The sequence below is a fragment of the Chelonoidis abingdonii genome, chromosome 2 (assembly GCF_003597395.2).
Source record: "Chelonoidis abingdonii isolate Lonesome George chromosome 2, CheloAbing_2.0, whole genome shotgun sequence".
NCBI classification, from domain to species: Eukaryota; Metazoa; Chordata; order Testudines; family Testudinidae; genus Chelonoidis; species Chelonoidis abingdonii.
Genome location: NC_133770.1, coordinates 53598293 through 53617708, shown reverse-complemented (window position 1 = coordinate 53617708; position 19416 = coordinate 53598293). Strand labels below are relative to the sequence as shown.

At 38.5% G+C, this 19416-nt stretch overlaps 1 protein-coding gene across 2 annotated transcripts in view; it reads left to right on the top strand.

The window, feature by feature from the left end:
• The window catches only part of ICA1 (islet cell autoantigen 1), a 93300-nt gene that overhangs the window by 50038 nt on the left and 23846 nt on the right, over positions 1–19416 (top strand). For both annotated transcript variants that reach the window (XM_075062377.1, XM_032776013.2), the window contains exons 7-8: positions 12312–12437; positions 12610–12708. In XM_075062377.1, the coding sequence (XP_074918478.1) occupies positions 12312–12437; positions 12610–12708 (225 nt within the window). The remainder of the gene's footprint in view (positions 1–12311; positions 12438–12609; positions 12709–19416) is intronic.

Sequence of the window (19416 nt, the reverse complement as noted above, 5' to 3'; positions counted from 1 at the left end):
TAAACAGAAGATGATTGCACAGAATTTTGCAAACACAAATAATTTACAATGTATATTCAGTGATTTTGCAAAAGTTCATTTTTTATAGAATAAATACAGCAAACTTGAGAAAAATCCACCATTTTGTATTTTGTTAATGCCTGCTGAATGTCTAGGAAAACTTTAAAGTGTGTGTGTGAGAGAGAGAGAGAGAGAGTCAGATATAACATAATACAGTAAAATTTCTAAATATTTTGATATATAAGGATCTCTTGTTCCTTGTCACTCGAATGAATTTGTATACATGCAGTTATATAAATCCTATTTGTAAGTAGTTGGACTGTACAAAATCTCAACCTTGCAACATTTTTTTCCTTGAGCTTTCAGAACAAGAACTATCATAATGTTAAATATCTGTGCACAGTCAGCTATACCACTTGATTTAATACAATAACTGGTAACAATAATAAGCTGTTGTCGTCTGTATGGAGCTGTGGACAAGACACATGCCGCTGCTGCAGTATTTTTGTTTGCTTTTTCTTTAAAGGTTTATGAATTGGCCAGATTTGGGCAGATCAGCAAAGGCACGTCCCTGACACCTTGGCCCCTAGCCAAATTTCAAATCCATGCTTACAGCATGGTGGTGCTACAGATGGTCAATGAAACAGTTGTAAGAATTTTTTTAACGTAGGCAGAGCAACATATTTTCCCTTAATCTCATTTCTGAATTAGGGTTGTGCAGTAAAGGACGCTGTTGTCTGTACGATCCCTGCCTTGTTTGTTGCTGAATTTGGAAGGTGTGTAGTGATTGAGACGGGATTGTGGGAAGAAGAATGGTGATTACTTGGTTAGGGGAGTTGAATGCCATCCCAGAGAACTGGATTCTGTTGCCGTCTCTGGCATGACATTCCTATGTGATGCTGGGCAAGTCACCTAAGTCAACCTTTTCAGAGATGATCGCTAATTGTATGTTTCTCATTTTCTGGGTGCCAGCTGAGAGACACCTGGAACCAGATTTGCAGACGTTTTGAATGTTCACAGCTGCAACTGAAGTTGGTTGGAACTGTGCTTTGAACATACGAAGCACTACAAAAATTCAAAGTTCTCTCTAAAATAAAGGCCCTAACTGTTTCAATTTGGGCACCCCAAATTAGTGGGCACTTCTGACAATTTTGGCCATAATTTTTCCGTGCCTAAGACCTCCTGTGGTAAAATGGAGTTACAAACCCCTTCCTCTCACAGGAGTGCTGTGGAGATAAATTTGTTAATGTTTACGAAGTGCACAGATGTTATGGCGAGAGCACCCTAGAAATGCCCGTGAGAAAATCAGTAATTTTGTATGCAGTGCAGAATTTGGATGGTGTCCATTAATTAAGGCCCAGGGCATTGTGTTGAATGACGAGGATAAAGAGAAATATTGAATAACTAAATACCCATTCACTGAATTAGGCAAGAGTCCTGTGGGGGAAAAAAAGAAGTGATCATTTAATTAATGACAATATAATCATACGCAGAAGGGTTGGGGAGGTGAGTTAAAGTTGCCTGGGGAACCTTAATGGCATTTCCTAACTTTTGAGTCATGGATTTTGAAGCCATAAAATTACATTGATTTAAAAACAAAAACAAACAAAAAAACCCACAGAGTTAAAAGAATGTAAAAGAGATGACAGTAACGTGTACCTGGAGTTATAGATCCAGAACTGCAGCTTCTGAAATGCTGTTAATGGTTATGTGCCGCAGCTACCATGACAACATGCAGGGAGTGTATAGAGGAAGGGACAATCCCTTACTCTCCTCCAGGCTCGCTTGTCTTCTCTTCTGATGGCCAAAAGGACCTAATGGTGGTGTATTTTATGCTGCTCTTTGTATTCAGGATTTTACAACCCCTCTTCACCTGGTCCTTGAGAAAGAGAGAGACACAATAGAACTTGTCTTTTTAAATTCCTTCATTTGCAGTTCACACTGCAGCCCCTTCCTACATTCACTGTTCCGTAGCTTGGCAAGCCAGTTAGAACTGCTTGTGCTGGACCTTGAGGATCAGTTCCTTCTTCCAGGGAAAGGAGCCTCTACAGGGCTGGGTCCGTACCTGTTCTCTTGTACACAGAAGACCCATAGAAATAAGCAGACCAACTAATTGGCTAAAATCTTGTAGTATACCAATGGTTTCTCCAAGATCTGCTTCCTGCTCAGCAGATCTTAAGGGTGAAATAGACCATTGAGCTCTCCATGCTTCCCTCCTTAAATAATAAGAGAGTGCCACCCAATCAGTCACCTTTAAAGAGCCTGGTTAGTAGCTTTGGAGGTTTTATGGAGCAAAGAGCTGTAGTCATTGGGGATGGGACAGGACACTTGAAAAGATAGGAGTGCCTGAGCAAGCGACAGGGGTAACTTTTCAGCTGCCCTCAACATCGCAGTCTAACCGTTTATATGAACTGAATCATGTAACCTTCTGAGTTTTGTTTAGTGCTAACTTGTATATGTTATGTAAAGTGAAATAGACCTCTTTATTAATACAAGCAAATTTCAAATTCAGTAGTCTGTAAAAATAAAAAAAATCAGTGCAAAAATATATTTTGCCTCTTCTACTTCAGCACTAATTAAATGACTGATAAGTAATTCATTTCTTATTGCTAACAGCAACAGAATATATTCCTGAGCATAGGGAGGTCCAGTAGAATGAATTTAATATATATTATATATCTGTTCTTTTAATACAGAGGAATAAGTTAATCCAGGGATCAGCAGCCTTTCAGAAGTGGTATGCCAAGTCTTCATTTATTTACTCTAATTTAAGGTTTCACGTGCCATTAATACATATTAACATTTTTAGAAGGTCTCTTTCTATAAGTCTATAATATATAACTAAACTGTTGTTCTATGTAAAGTAAATAAGGTTTTTAAAGTGTTTAAGAAACTTCATTTAAAATACAATTAAAATGCAGAGCCCCCCGAACCAGTGGCCGGGACCCGGGCAGTGTGAGTGCCACTGAAAATCAGCTTGCGTGCCGCATGCCATAGGTTGTCTACCCCTGTATTAGTCCTGCCATTGCTACTTTGATAGGTTCATTAAAAATCTTTTAAAAGAGATAAAATATGAAATGTATGAAAGGGAATTTGAAGGGAAACAAAAAATGTTAGAGTAGTGGAGATATCACAGACAAGCCATTCCTTTTCTGATTTAACTGTGTGGTGTCTGTCTGGCAGATCTAGGCTAATTGCCTTTTACTATTCAATTTTTGTGCCACCCATCATTGAAAATGAGTTTGAGCAATTGTATGTTGGATGGGCAGGAGAACAGGCGGGCTAGCATTAATGCTGTATCCTTGCTGGAGTCAGAGAATTGTTCACATCTGCCGATTGTCTGTGGTTATGAAATAAACAGTTATGATCATCACTTAATCATAATTATACTGAAGTTACATCTCTTCTGAGCCAAGAACCTCAAGCTAGTAACATTTTACAAGCTTAGCACATGATGCTATATAAACTTGACATGAGGAGCAAATTTCTTTTTCCCTGTAAACAAAATCCACAAAGATGTTGACATAACATGGCATGTGTCCATGATGCTAAGAGTTTCGTACTGCCAGGTCTGTACAAAGTCTTTAAAAAAAAAAAAAAAAAAAATGTAATCATCTTCTCCCAGGACTTAAAAAATAAGCAGTGTCTGAACTCAAAAAATGCTCACTAGTATCTTTGCTTCCAATATTATATTACCATTTTAAAAATACAGATAGATAGCACTGCTAGCACAGCACTTCATAATTTAACACAAAGTTCCTTCCTTGCCCCAAATATCTTAACAGGATAAATAAAACAAGATATAGGAGGAGGGATTGCTAGAAGAGATGGCTTTGAAGGAGGGAAGACACAAGAAGGCACCCAGCTAAGAGAACAGGAAGCCTGTTCCAGGTGTTGGTACAAGGCAAAAGCTTATTGGATGAAAGGATTGGGAAGGCTGTTAGGAAAGGAGAAGACTGAAGGAGAAAATGAGAGCAAATGGGCGGGGGTAGCTGTGTAGGGTGTTGTAAGTGAAGATGAGGCACCTGTCTGAATTAGGAAAAGATAGATGGTGGAGGTATCATCAGGAGGGGGATGTGATTGGAGTTGGTGGCTAGCAGCATTTTGCATAGCCTGGAGGAAAGAGAGTGAGAGGTGAGAAGGAAGAGGTTATATGAATTATTGGGGGGAGAATTCAGGAGTGGACAGAATTTTAGTAGTGGGGACAGTGAGGAAAAGGCAAAGTTTGGAGAGATTAGTGTCATGGTCTGGTATGTTGAGTGTGCTGAAGGAAGTGGAGAAAATTCACCATTTCCCCCTCCAGATAGTGGATGCTAGACACAGCTCTGAAATAGGGCATGTGGAATTGCTATCTCAATTTTTGGGAAGGAACATAGAGCTCAGATCGTACTGCTCAGCAGAGAGCTTGCCTCAGTTGTAGGCAGCTGGAAGGGAGCCTGCAGCACCAAGCTAATACAATTTTAGGCTATCCAGACAACACCCCACTTCTCATGTTGTCCTTGGAGAGAGTGAAAAAAACAACCACAAAAATTAATTGAGGGCTGCGGAAAATGACTTCTAGTGAGAGTCTTATAGAGCTCAATCTGGTTAACCTATCAATAAGATTGAGAAGTGACTGGTTTACAGTGTAGAAGTACCTGCAGAGGGAGAAAATATCAGCTATTAAAGGGCTTTTTAATCTAGCAAGGAAAGTGCATCAAGAGCCAATGGTTGGAAGCCAGACAAATGCACATTGGAAGTAAGGCAGTGAAGGTGATTAACTAATGGAACAAACTACCAAGGGAAGTGATAGATTCTCCACTGATTGGCGTTTTAAAAAATAACCAGCAAACTGGATGCCTTTCTGGAAAGTATGCTTTACTCCGACACAAGTTATTGGCTCAATACGGAGGTACCTGGGTGAAATTTAATGGCCAGTGTTATACAGAAGGTCAGACTAGATGATCTAATGGTCCTTTCTGGCCTTAGACTGTAAGAATCTTTCCAACACACTGCTTTCACCTAGGGACTCTATTGCTAGAGAGGTTTCACAGACCCCAATACCACGGCAGGACAGGGTGGACACTGGGATGAAGAACTATGAACAGCTGATAATCAGTGGGAAAAATCACTGACAGATTTTAAGCCCAAGTGGTGGTCGCATTTTCAAGGACATCTCTGTAATGAAAACAAAGCTAGAAATGTACTAATTAAATGAAAGCTGAGATAGTCTTGCTCTTTATAAATTTACCAGTAGTGAGTAATAGGGGTGGGAAGGGAATGTCTTTAGGCTTCATGGACCCCAAAGACTCGTGTCATCACAAGTCCATTCGTCTCATCTCCTTTAATATATTTACCTATTGTGCACTGAGGTATTTCAGGCACACTTTGGAGGGAGGAGTGCTATTAAAGAGAACCAGAGTTGTGTACTACTAATAAAAATAAAACAAGCAGAGCTACAAATACTTGTGTGGAGTTCTTCAAGATTATGGTTCTTCTATCCACATTTTAGTAAGAGCCTAATTGAAAGGCCATTGAAGTCTATGGGCATCTTTCCATTGACTTGAGTGGGCTTTGAATCAGGGACTAAGTGACCAAAAAAGAAAAAAAAAAAAATTCTGTGGGGCAAATCCTCAGCTGGTAGAAATGGTCATAGCTCATTTAAAGTGAATGAAGTTATAACAATTTAAACTAGCATAAAATCTGCCCTAATAGGCTTAATTTGCCATTGATTTTTAGGCAGAACTCAAAAGTGGTGTGTCCTGGATTTCAGAAGTCTGTTACATATAAACACTTGATCTTTTTAGTAAAGTGTTTTTAAAAATAGACAAATACACAAATAAAGTATATAGTAACTTCTGTTTCACTTTGTGTAGTATCCTAAAACTACAATACTATTTTAAAAGTTGAATAAGAACTATTAATGTCATTAATTTAAAAAAAAATTGTGTATTTTAAAACTTAACCCAACACAAACATATTATTGTTTCTCTACTAGTTGTTCTACTTTGCTATCCAGGTGGATAGGGTTTTTAAAGACCTACTTACTAATGTATTTCAAAAACAGAGCTCTTTCACCCACCCTTAAAAGCATTTCAAGGTTGTTCTGTTCCATTTTGGTAAATTACACTATAATTATAAAAATACATGTTTTAGATTCTGAGTCATGTACCCTTACAAAGAGATCAAGTTCCTTTATATATTTCTTCCTAACAATTCAGGGCTCTTCATTTTAATTTTAATGTATCATTTATGTAGTGCCAAAGAACAACATGGCTTTTACTTCTGTCAGTAAAGCTCTAGAAAGGATGATCAGTTTTCAAATGAAAATATAATTTAAAACCCTTTTGTTCTGTAGCACCTTGTGTACTGTAGAAAGAGAGCAAGAGTTTGATGGAACAAAACCAAGAAGCTTTCTTTTGTTCCTGGTACTATCATGGTCCTTAGAAACTGCATTATACTATCTTTCATGTGCGATGCGCTAGTTCAGGACTACTTGTTCTCATGTCAGAATGCAGTGTCCGCTTGAAATTTAATCCACACATCCCTTCCTGGCATGGTGCGCGCACACACTTTCTTATGTTTTTGGCTTCTCTGTTACCATTCAGATGGGGGAAGAAGATGTTATGACCTTTCCCATGAAAACTAGTGCTCGCAATGTGCAAAAAAACTGAATGCTAAGTAGATTTAGGGCCCCAGTCCTGCCTGCATTCAAGTTGGGGTGAGTTTTACAGTAGTAAATTCCTTATTAAGATATACCTTATACATTACTAAAAAACTACTAGCTACCATAATCCATACTCAGTAACACTGCTGCAGTTTGAAGTTTCTCAGGATTTATATTAGACAGGTAGTTATTAAGGGAGTTATGTCTAGAGTGTTTTCAGTTTGATGTAGGCCCAATCCTTCAAATGCTTACACATGTACTTAAATTACTAATCCTTGGGGCAGAACTTTAATTTAGTAATGTTTGGTTCCTAGGACATTGAGACCCAACCTGGTTGAGGCCTTCAGTAACTACTATAATGTAAATGTTAAATAGTAGTAATAACGAGCATTACTGTTGAAATTCAATGGGAAAAGTCACATATTAAAATTAAAAATGTGGATTACTGTCATAGGCTATTGTTTTTATGCATGAATTAAAATTAAGTTTCATTTACGCCTCTCATTTTGATAATAAAGATGGATGGAAAAATCTTGTTCTTGAATAAATAATGGCATTTGTGCGAAGGAAACTAGCTACAAGACTGAATTTAACCTCATACCAGCTGAAATACAATGAGATAGTGGAAATATCTAAAATTAGAGCCAATGCAAATGACAGAGTTCAGAAGATATAGTTGTTGGGGAGTGGGACGATTAAAATGGTAGCATACCTTTTTACATGTTTGTTTTCTTTAAAATGACTCAGTCACAGTATACAGTATAAGCATAGTTAGATATATGTCGAAATCATGGGAATTTAATTTATGAACAGAGTTGGCCATCATCTCAAAAAATTCTTGATCTCAATTATGTTAAGAGAAATATAGCACTCAGGCGACCAGGGAGAGAAACTTTTCCCAATCATTTGTTCACGAGCAGTTAAGATTTCAGACCGGTTGTCTGACAGGAAAATGTGATTGTTCCAGTTTCCAAGGTCTCATCTGGTTCTCAGGTAAACCAAACTGAAATGCTGTTGCTGCTATGGTGATTTAAATTAAATAGCACTTCTTTACTTTCTGCTCATTCTGTTATGGATTGTGTGACATTGTTTCTCAGTTTTCTATAATTTATTGTATTTCTGACACCTTTGCTTTATCTGGTAGTTTTAGTTTTATTGCTGCTTTAATACAAATTAAAATGCTACAACCTCCCATGAGAACTTGGATTGATTGAGTAGGGAAATGTTATAGTTCAAATTCAAATAAAAAAATCTGATATTTAAGACCAATGGTAATAAAAGTATAAAGTAGTGCATTCCAAATCCCTATTTTATAGGTTTCAGTGCAAGACTGTTAGCAGTAATGCGTACATTCACTGTAGTAATATATCTGAATGTCGGGAATAGAAAATGATTTTTTGTTCAGTGGGGCTTGGCACTTTATTAACTAAAAGACAAGCAGTCAGAAGCTTTATAGATGGTGTTGGTAACATTGCAGGATTTGCTTGTATAGCAACCAGTTCTAATCTATGCTATGAAACTAAGCAACTACTGAGCACTACATGCTGGGTACCTGCCACTTTCAATGGGAAATGTTCAAGGCATATTTGGATTAGTGTAATTCACTTACGTAGTCAATAGAATCCTTTAAGCCCTATCAGAATTCTTAAAAATCTCATCAGGGCCACAATCTTCAATACATTCATGTGCTGAACTTTCAAGATGTGAGCAAAGTTAAACATGTGTGTAAGAGTTTGCAGGATCAGGACGATGATGAAATGCTGTCATCAAAGTCATGAAGTAGAGAGTAATCGCAGGGAAGGGAGACGATTAGGGTGTATTACAGGAGCCCTTTATTTGAGAAGAGAACACACAGTTCTGTCAATGCCTAATGAATTATGAGGTATTAAGTAGATCGGGGTTCTCAAACTTCATTGCACTGAGACCCCCTTCTAACAACAAAAATTGCTACATGAACACAAGAGGAGTGGCCAAAGCCTGAACCCATCCAAGCCCCACTGCCCCGGCCGGGAGGTGGGCCCAAAACCAAAGTCCAAGACCTGCTGCCCTGGGTAGGGAGCCAGTAGCCCGAGCCCCACCGCCCAGGGCTGAAGCCCTTGGGCTTCAGTCCCATGCAGTGGGGCTCAAGCTTTGGCCTTGGGCCAGCCTGGCACCAGCCCTGGCGACCCCATTGAAACAGGGTCATGACCCACTTTGGAGTCCCGACACACAGCTTGAGAACTGCTGAAGTAGGTTATAATTAAGTGTTCGTTTTATTATTAATTCTTAAAGCCACAGATATTCTTAAAAGATGTTTAATGTAATTTGGATTATAAACGCATGTATAAACATACAAAAATAAGCGAAGACTCAAGCTGATTTACTAGGCTGCATTCTCTCCTGAATTCCTGTACTGCTGTTGCTGAAAAAGAAGTCCCATTACTGACCAAACCTCTGGTAACTCAAAATACTAAATGAAATCAACTATTTAATAATTCTCAGTGATGTCTTGTCTTCCTTGTATGGCAGGAAAAGAGTATGGCATTTGGTAACACAGCAGTACATTAAGTATTTTAATAATCAGTATTGACACACAAAACATATGGTCTTGAATTACAAATTGGGTCAAGTGGATGAAGTATTAGTCATCTTTGTTTTCTCTTTTGGAAGCTAAAAGATTTATAATCATAGATTCAGTTACGATATAGGAATATAGTTTTGACATGTAGTATGTTACATAGAATCTTTAGAGGAATTATCCTGAGACAGGCCCCTACGCTCCAGAGAACATACAATGGTTTAATCATATACCACTAAAAGGAAAAAAGCACATTTTCTGTGGTAATTTTCTAACCTTTCCTTCAGTTGCAAAGTATTATTTTTAATAAATTGGAAACCTCACATACATCCTAATTCCAGTCTGTTATATAAAACCCTTGTGCAGATTTACAATTCTGGAAACTAATAATTACCCATGCTATCAGCAGGAATTATTCCCGTGGTCTGCTTTGTGTGGGACAGAATATTAAGAAATGAACATTCTTTGCACACTTGGGATATCACTGTGCAAGGTCATAGTGGCATTCATTGTTTTCTTGCAAAACACAGCATCACAGCATATGGACTAGAGACCAGATTCTGATCTCAGTTGCACCAGTGTAAATCCAGATAACACCATACTCTTGTAACCCCACTGATGTCAGTGGAACTGCTCTGGATATACAACAGTGTAACCGAAACCAGAATTTGGTCCTAAGTCCCCAGTATATTTCCCCGAACCCCAGCACCTTTCCTATTCAACTACCTTCATATAGCACTTATTAGTAGCAGAAGCTATAGATAATCTATGTTTAGACTTCCTTCTTCCATGCACTTATAACTTCTTCCAAAATTATTCTTTTAAGGTTGCATTTTTAAGTGCTTGGTCTCAGTTGCTCTCTGTGTGTCTGTGATGGGGGAGGGGAGATGGGAGAGTGAATTTTGAACAAAATGTACTCATTTGTATTAAGTTATGTGATGACAGGGGGAAATTTATTTTTGTTATAATTAAGATTTTTTTAAAAGAAATTTTTGCATTCACATAGGCTTCAGTAGCCAAACCTTAAAACTGGCCTTTTGAAGTAGCTTAGCTTCACTGTTCTCTAGTTTCTAAACTAACTCGGAATAAAATAATATACATTGGAACAAGCAGTGTGAAGTTTCCTCCAAATACAGGGCTGCAGTACCATTTTTTGTAATATGGAATAAGTTAATACATAATATCAATATTCATTATGTGGGTGTGATTGTTTTAAAATTAATTTATTTCATTTTTTTTTTGCCTGCCATTTCACTGTGGAGTTCTTTTGTTGGGTAAACTTTTTGCTTTGTAATTATGGCGGTATACAGGGAAATCAACAGAGAGGTATGTGTGTGCGATATTTTTCCATTTCATTAAAAGAAATTCGAGGAATTACATACAAAGATTTCCATTGATGTAATACTAAGGCAGACTTGCAGAACTGTCATGAAAATGAAACTCTGGTCAAGGGCGCCGTGAGCTGAAATTTGAGTGCACCAGTGCACCAAGTCATAATACCACTCACTCAAATTTGGCCCAGCTGCTCCCCTGTCAAGACTGGCCAGGCCAAATTTGAGTGGTGGTGTGGCCCCGTGTGCCTGCTTCTCCCCATCCTTCTCCCCCTCCCACCTTTGCAGTTATTCCAGCAGCCATGGGCACCTTGGCACCAGGAACCCTCAGTCTCCAGGAGGGTACAAGGTTTGTTCCAGACTTTAGCACTTCCTGGGGGAGTAGAGTTACAGGAGGGTGGGGTCTGGGGCTCCTAGAACTACCTGGCCCCTGCTGGATATGGTGCTCTTCAGCCTGATCACCTCTGTGGGTGAGAGTTCAGGGCTAGGTATGAGGTGGAGAGAGTTTGGAGTTGTGTGCAGGGCAATGTAGGGGAAAGAGCAGGGTGTGGGCCAGGGATAGCTTGGTGCTGGATGCAGGGCTGATGTGGGGCAGCGGGAAAGGACTGTAGAGCTGGCTGCAGGGTGAAGATCATGAGTCTGAGTGTAGAGGCCATGGGGAGAGTATGTGGGATGGAGAGCTTAGGGCTGGGTGCAGGGCAGAGGAAGGAAAACTCTGGGTTCCCTCCCTCCCTTAGGGAAAATTCTGGTTGCGCCCCAACTCTATTCACAAAACATCCAGCTCAGCCTTTTACTCTGTTAGCTGCTGCTACTGCTAAGAGAACCAATACTTTACTGGCCTTCAAAACAAAAATTACTTGTTTAACAGGCAAAATTGTGTGCTAATTCTGGAGAGTGGGTATGCAAAGGTTAATGTGAGCAGAAAACATAGTCCTGTGAAATTCTATATGCCTGTTTACCTACGATAAGAAGGTTCTGGTGTTTTTATCAAAAGTATAAAACGAACCTACCTACCTATTATAAAGAAAGATTTGAATAGAGAACTTTTGTAATACCATTTAACAGTTTAATTCTAACATTTACCATAGTCAGATATGAGCAGCAGTAGTCAGATGATGACTGTATAGTTTCATTCACATTGATCATAATGAGCTTTACGCATATTACAGCACATTTTTGACTGTGTCTGAAAGAGATGCATACATATATAACTATATATATTTAACTGCTAGGCACGCAATAAATACTCTTGTTATAATTCATAATAAGGTGCATTCAGTTCCAAATAAGTTGATCATTCTTAAAGCTTTTGAATGTGTGTTCCTACAAACTGTTATTAAAAACAAGGATACTGTATATTGAACAGATTATAAATAATAAATATTTAACAGGCATTTTATGTAGCATGTGTGTCAATATTAAAACATAACATCTTCAGTGAATGAATATAATTACTTTTAGTAACTAAAAAGTACAAGAGAAAAATAAGACCATATACTATCATGAATCAATCTGCTTAATTCTCATTTCACTGGGAGTTTTGTGCAACATTCGTGAGCACGATAGGGGCCTTATATAGGTTTTTAACTAACCCAGTTTTGTTTAACTAATTTTCTGAAAAGATTACATTCGTTTGCTGCACTGTTTTTCGGGTTTGTTTTTTTAATAAGCTGCTAGGCTAGGTAGATGGAAGCAGAAAAAGTTTAAATAATTAAAAACCAGCTGCTCCAGACTCCCTCATCTCCTGTTTGTGATAATTGACTCTTTGTATTTGAAGGTTCAAGCACAAGTACGTCATGCAAAACAAAATTTTGACAAATTGAAGACTGATGTGTGTCAGAAAGTGGATCTTCTTGGAGCGAGTAGATGTAACCTCCTGTCTCATGTTTTAACAACATATCAGGTATTCAAAGAACACTTTGACCTCAAAGCTATAAAACATGTTTTTCATATTACAGTAATGTGACAATATGCTGATAAGTATAAGAATAGCTAAATAGCTTGGGGGAATGAAAGTTAGCACTAAATATTGATTATTAAACTGACATGATATTGAAATATTACTTTCTTTATAGACAACGCTGCTTCATTTTTGGGAAAAAACTTCACACACCATGGCAGCTATCCATGAAAGTTTCAAAGGTTATCAGCCATATGAATTCACTATGTTAAAGGTAAGGAACATACAGATGTATTCTTTTATGTATCCATTGATCAAGTGATTTGGAAATAAATGAGAGAAAAGCAGTACACGTTTTTTAGTTCCATGTTTATATCTAGGGGGTTTGTCATGGATTACCAACGAGTGGTCATGGTGTGTAGTTTATCAAGTATTCTGGGCATTTCCTTTTGATAAATGCATATTGGCCAGCATATGGTTCCATATCAACAAAGCATCCCTATTCAGGATGTCATTTAAGCACTTGTTTAAAGTTTAAGCACATGCTCAAGCATAATCTCAAATACTGTTGTGCCCTAAGTGCTGAATCAGGGTAAAAAAGAATAGCAGGCAAGCAGGACAAACTCTAGGTTTTACATTGTCCTCCACAATCCCACTAATTTTATGGCCACCATTTTGCTTTTTGCACTTGTTTTTATAAACAGCTCTTTAAAAATATCCTCTCATATTAAAAAGAACGTCTGCATCTAAGTACCCACAAGGTGATTTTGGATGCTCAAGCTCTTTTTTTTTTTTTTTTTTCTTCCACTTTGCTTTGTTACAAATTCTGTGGTGGAATTTCAGGAGTGCAGTAGAACCTCTGAATCTGCCACGCTTGAAACATAGAGCTGGACTCCATTCTCAATGCTTACGTTCATGATCTCTTCTGCCCCACTGTAAAAATCACCGATCACTGCAATTTGAGGATACACTAAAGAAACAGAATTTTTTTTGAAAAATCTGTCAACTGTTCAGTTAAAATTAGAGTAGCCTCTTGCCCGGAAGGCATGTAACTACCTGATCCCATTTGCACCAAATAAATAGGGATGGGGAGAAGATGGAAGTATTTCCACTCCAGGAGGGATTTGGGGAAGTGATAGGAGAGCTACAACAAGCAGGAAAGTCAAGAATGAATGACTTGTGACAATATGATATTGATTGAGACAACCTAGTTTTAAAACAATTCCAGGTCAGATCCTCGTGTGTGTGTGTCTGTGTGTATGTGTGTGTGTCTCAAACGCAGAATAACCAGTTGGTCCACATTTCACTAGTCAGTCCTTGCAGCTGCACTATAGGCCCCAAAGTGGGGAGAGACTTCAGGTTAGGGCTTTATGGAGAGTTACCTCACAACTCCAAAGAGCCCATAGGGATTTATGATTGCCAATCCTCCAGGATTGTCCTGGAGTCTCCAGGAATTAAAGTTTAATCTTTAATTAAAATTGTCATGTGATGAAACCTCCAGGAATACGTCCAACCAAAGTTGGCAACCCTAGTGCTGCTGGTGCAACAGTTCAAAAACTGATTTGCTAACCTCCACTGACCAAGGAAGAGCAAAAATAAATCAAGGGCCCATTTCTGAGCCAGATTAAAGCATCATAAAGCTGCCATAATGCTTGCTTAACTAGCCGGAGAAGGAATCCATGAGTCCTCAGATACCATAAAGTTACCATAGTGGCTCCATCCCACCTCTTTCAGCCCCCAGTGCAGAAGACTGGGATCATGGCCAGGACAGCCCTGTATGATAAAACAGTAGGCAGCTAGGCATATATAATAGCCTTGAGGCTGCTACAAGTTGTGCATAGGATCAAGCTGATTCCCAGTTAGTCCCAGGATCGGGCAGAGCATAAAGCCACCATTGCTTCCCCTCACTCAGCTGCCTCAAGTGAAGCTCAGTCACATCCCAGATTTGGGGGCAAAGTCTCTGACTTGCATCCCCTATTTGGTAGCATGATTGCTAGAGTACTGTGCCTGACCACGCTACACCGAAGGTAGTTTACTAACTTTCTTTTCTTATGCTTTGAAGCAAACAAATATATTTGTTGTTGAATACTGTGATTTTTTTTCTGTTGGTATTATAGTAGTTGCTCTTCTAACATAGTCTAAGAAAGTGAGATTCCTCTGCATGTATTATAAGTAACTAGCCAGATATTGTTCAGATCTCAGTATACGGGACACATTTTAGATGTTCTGCTGAGAGAGAACTTCGGCAACCAACATGCTTATTTCCATGCATAAAAGATCCCTGTGGTGGAGGATGATAGATAGGCAATGCTATTCTGATTTTACTCTTCTTCTGTGATATATTTGCTTGTAATTAAAATAGGATTTGGACTCAGTGGCTCAAAGAAGTGTGATCTAGATAGTGTGTGTGTGTGTGTGTGTAATGAAGTCTCCTCTTAAAACAAACTACAGCCATAAAAATGAATGTGAATATTCCACAATAGAGCATTTATAGCTCTTGCCTAATAATGAGAATCGTTATAATTCGTAAAACTGGCCTCCCATGTTGAGAAAATATGGCTCCTTGTTTTTTGCTATGACATTTTACCATGCTGAGAACATCATGCTGATTGCTGTTCTGGGATTTTCAGCCTAGAGCTAGATGAAGGATTAGTGGAAATGTTTAAGAAAATAACTAAATATTTGGGATAGAAGATTAGGCTAGCTGTCTTTTAATATTAGCAATTTATTTCTTTTGGTAGCTATTACAATGACTACTTTCCATGGTACACTAAAGTTTTTATTTTAAAAAAATTAATATGTTATGGTTTCTTACTTTAAACAATCTGTGTTACTAAACTAATTTTACAATTGTGGATAATAAATAGATTTTAATTTAAATCTGTAGGTCATCATATTTCATTTATTCGTTTCAAGTACATGACTATTACTGAATAGTAACAATCTAGCTTTTTTTAGAAAGCTGAGTTAATAGACGATAGATTCATATCCCCATAATTGCAATAGATGGCTTCATGTTATGGCTATAGAGGACTTACCTTTATTCAAAGAATATTTCTAATATTTCAGTTTTTTCCTGTGTGCCTATATGTCTTTAATTTGCATGTGTAATTTAAATTTTATATTATGTTACAAATATACATACTATGTATATAACTGTTTCACAACAACATTTTGTGTGCACTCACGTGTGGGTTGTGACACAGTTAAGACTATTATATGGCCAAATTAAGCACAGGTAATATAGGCCCTGATGGCTATGTATATGGCTAAGTCCTCAGCTCCTGGGGTCATGTGATTACATCAGAATCCAGGGGGTTTTTTTGTTTTGTTTTAAGTTTTTAGCCTTCATGGCTGTGAAGATAGGCTTGAAAATATGAACTGAGTGTAACCAATGTACCAATATCTGCCTGAGTCTGCAGAAAGCCTGAATCAGTAGCTCTGAGATGAGTGAATTGCCCTGTGCGTCTTGATGGGGTGTTAACCTCAAGACCCACTGTTCTTGATGGCCACCTCAACCATCACCCCAGAAAAGAACTGTGTATAGCAGAAGCTGCTAATGGATAAAATTTTATCTGTTAAAGAAATGCAACTTCTCTGAGAAGATGTATCCATCAGCAGCTGCACAGAAAAACTTCTCTGTCAGCAACAACAAATGAAACTTTTCCACTGTAAAATTAAATCTGACAGATAAGTGTAGTTGCTGATGGAGAGACTGTGTATGTAAAACAGAAATTTTATCCAATGAAGACTGCTTCTGTCAGCTATTCATTTGATACATACATTTTGGAATAATGATAAACAGCTAAAAATGACCATAAATCCTGTTGTTGTGTTTTTAAATCTACACATTGCACCAGATCTACTCAAGATTAATCTCTGTGCCAAATTTTGTGTAGAAATACAATAATCCTTTAAAAAAAAATGCAAATTGATACTAACACATTTAAGCTACAATTATATTTTGTGAAATTAAACTGAACAAGTGCTAATTAGAAAATTCAAAAGGAATAAAAACTAACAGTGTGTACAATTTTGAGTTTAAAAAGCCACTGACATGTAGGAAGAACTAGGAATTTATACCCTGTAACCAGTTTCCAAATACACACTGTGAAATTATGATCAAGAACCTCCATAATTTAAAATATATATGGAGAATCACTGTAATTCTTAAGTCTGGCACTTGTTACTATGCCATCAAGTCACTTTTTTCTCATTTTGAAGCCCTGTCCTAAAATACGCATGTTGCTTAGCTTTAGTCACACAAGTTGTCCCATAGACTTCACTGGGACTACTTACATAAATTAAATTACGCATAAATATTTGTAGCATCAGGACCTTACTTTAGGACATTATTTGAAAACAAACATTGTTTTCTTTAAATGTCATATTTTAGTTAAATATAGACTATCATTGAAAAATTAGCAATATTACTATACAGTGGAAATTAATATTTGTTTAGAAGTTTTAATTAATATATTAATGAGTATTCATGTATTAGGCTTACCTCAGCAAAAAGCCTCTGAAATGCCTGTTGGGATTGTTTCTGGAAAGAAAACATTGTCTTTGGAGATGCTTGCCAAGCTCTGTTAATGAAAAGCAACCCGTTTGTTTTCTTTGCTTCAGGGTGTGTTCTGAGAGTAGTGTAACTGTGCTTTTGCAGCTGTATTTCCTAACTCTTAGTTTTATGCTTGATGAAAGATGATTGTTAATGTTTAAAGACTCCATGCATCCTGATGTGGAGAGATCTGTTTGCTACGGTATTATTCAAGGGAATGGGCTGATTGAGCGTGTAGAACGTAAAGGTTACACTAACCTGAACAATTTTACTCTATAACAAATGTGTCAGAATACGCATCAGTTGCTTCTTTTCATGAATGAAGCTCATTTTTATATCCTTTAATTGTTTATTTCTTGCCATAGTTACTTGAATATTTCATTAATTCCTGTTTGTGTTTTTGGTAGTATAATTCCTAACTTCCTGAAATGCTCACGGGGGTCTGGAAGGAGTGTGGGTTCTGAACTGGGGAAACAAAAGACCTGGATTCCAAGCTCTGTGTATCAGCCTGTCTATCTGTAAAGTGGGGATGATGCTACTGACTGACTACTTAGAGCTCTCTGAGGTCTCTGGCTGTAAAAGCACCGCATAGGGATTATTATATTCGGCTGTCTTTTTCTTATGTATGTCATCCCTCCTGATTTCTATTTACTATCCCACGTTTTACTCAGTGTTTAATTTATAATGAAAGAGGAGCTAGGGCACAAGCAATTTTTTTATATTCATAACTGATGCAACAAGCCCACAGGTGCCGGGGTGATGAGCTGCCAAGCCCAGAGGCGCTAATTTTACTCACTAGGTGGAATGGTGAAAATGGTAGTCCTAGCATATCATGTTACTCCCCTGGGGCACTTCGTTCTTTACATTCATCTGCACTAGGAACTTTGGTAGCCATTTTTTAGCACTGGTGCCATCAATCCAGCTATAAAAGCAGGCTGCAGACTTTTTTACCACTTTGCCATTGAAACCATGTTGAGTTAGTGAACACAGAGGTAAAAATACCTGTAGCCTGGCTTTGGTAAAGCTTACACCTTTTATAACACTGGTGTTGAAAAGTATATAACAATTTCCTAGTGAGAAGGTCATTATTTTGGACAGTAGGACTGGAAGGGCATCCATATACTTTCCTTGGCCCTCTTCCAGTTTGACAGCTGTCCCTCACACTGTGTGGGGGAAAGAAATAAGGGTGGGTGGATATATGGCTAATTCTCATTCAGCTACTAATATAAACCCATTCAATTTTTTTTTTAATTTATTGGAGGAAAAGAAGGAAACCGCAGTGGGACAAAAGCGCTTTCATGGTCTAGCAGTAGATGTCCCATGATTGTCTTATTGGGTGGGTCTTCATCGTGGAATTATATGAAATGATTGGCACCTGGGTCTGAGCATCAGGGTTCTCTAGGTCAGGTATGAGCAGCCACACTGCAAAGCCATACTCGAGTTACTGTGTCATCACTGGTGCTGTGCTAACCAGTGTGTGTACCTAGGGCATGTGGGGGCAGATCCTGTGGTTTTTTTGTGCTGTAGTAAGATGATCTGCTCTGTGATTCTTTCCTGGTGGATTGTGAGAGAACTTGTCTGTCCTTCTGGACACCTGGGGGGAATTGTGGAAAGGCACTGAAGGACTATCAGCACTAGAGTCGTTTAACCTATGTCCTCACTGCAATGTTAGCACTTACCAGCTCAGGAGTTAGCCTACAACCCCAAACAAGTCAGCAGACGTGAACAGTAAGCACCACCAAAGTTGGCTGAGACTATTCTGTTTATGGTCAGGAGCTGGGTTAGAAGCAACACCTGAGTAAGAGTCACTTCCTATACATTTGGTTAAGGCTTCAAACATTAGTTCTTTACCCTAGGGATTGTTAAACCTATGTAACCAGTATTAAACTGGCATAAAAGAATCCACACACAAAGAGTATGCTAGTTTAACTTTTAACATTTCAATTAAATTGGTGTGATTTCTGTGTGAAGACAAACTCTAAGGCAGGGGTCCCCAATGCAGTGCCCACGGGCGCCATGGCACCCACCGGGGCGTCTAAGTTCGTCCATGTACTGGCCGGTGGACGAGCATCCACCGAAATGCTGCCAACAAGCAGCGTCATCCAGAGTCATCGCTGATTGTCAGCAGCGATGCCTACTGATGTTACTGCTTGTCAGTGGCATTTTGGTGGATGCTCGTCCGCCGCCACGATCCTCCGTGGCTCGTCGTCTGGTGCCTGCCAGGCGAAAAAGGTTGGGGACCACTGCTCTAAGGAATATAGTGTGTACAGGGTTACACAAAGTATACTCCTGATTTTATACTGGAGGCGTATAAATGAGGCAAGCAAGAAGATTCTGTTAATACTCTGAGAATTGAGTTTCGGGTACAGGCATACAGCTCAGCCAAGTCAATGGGAGCACCGCACATTCACCTAGTCCAGTGGT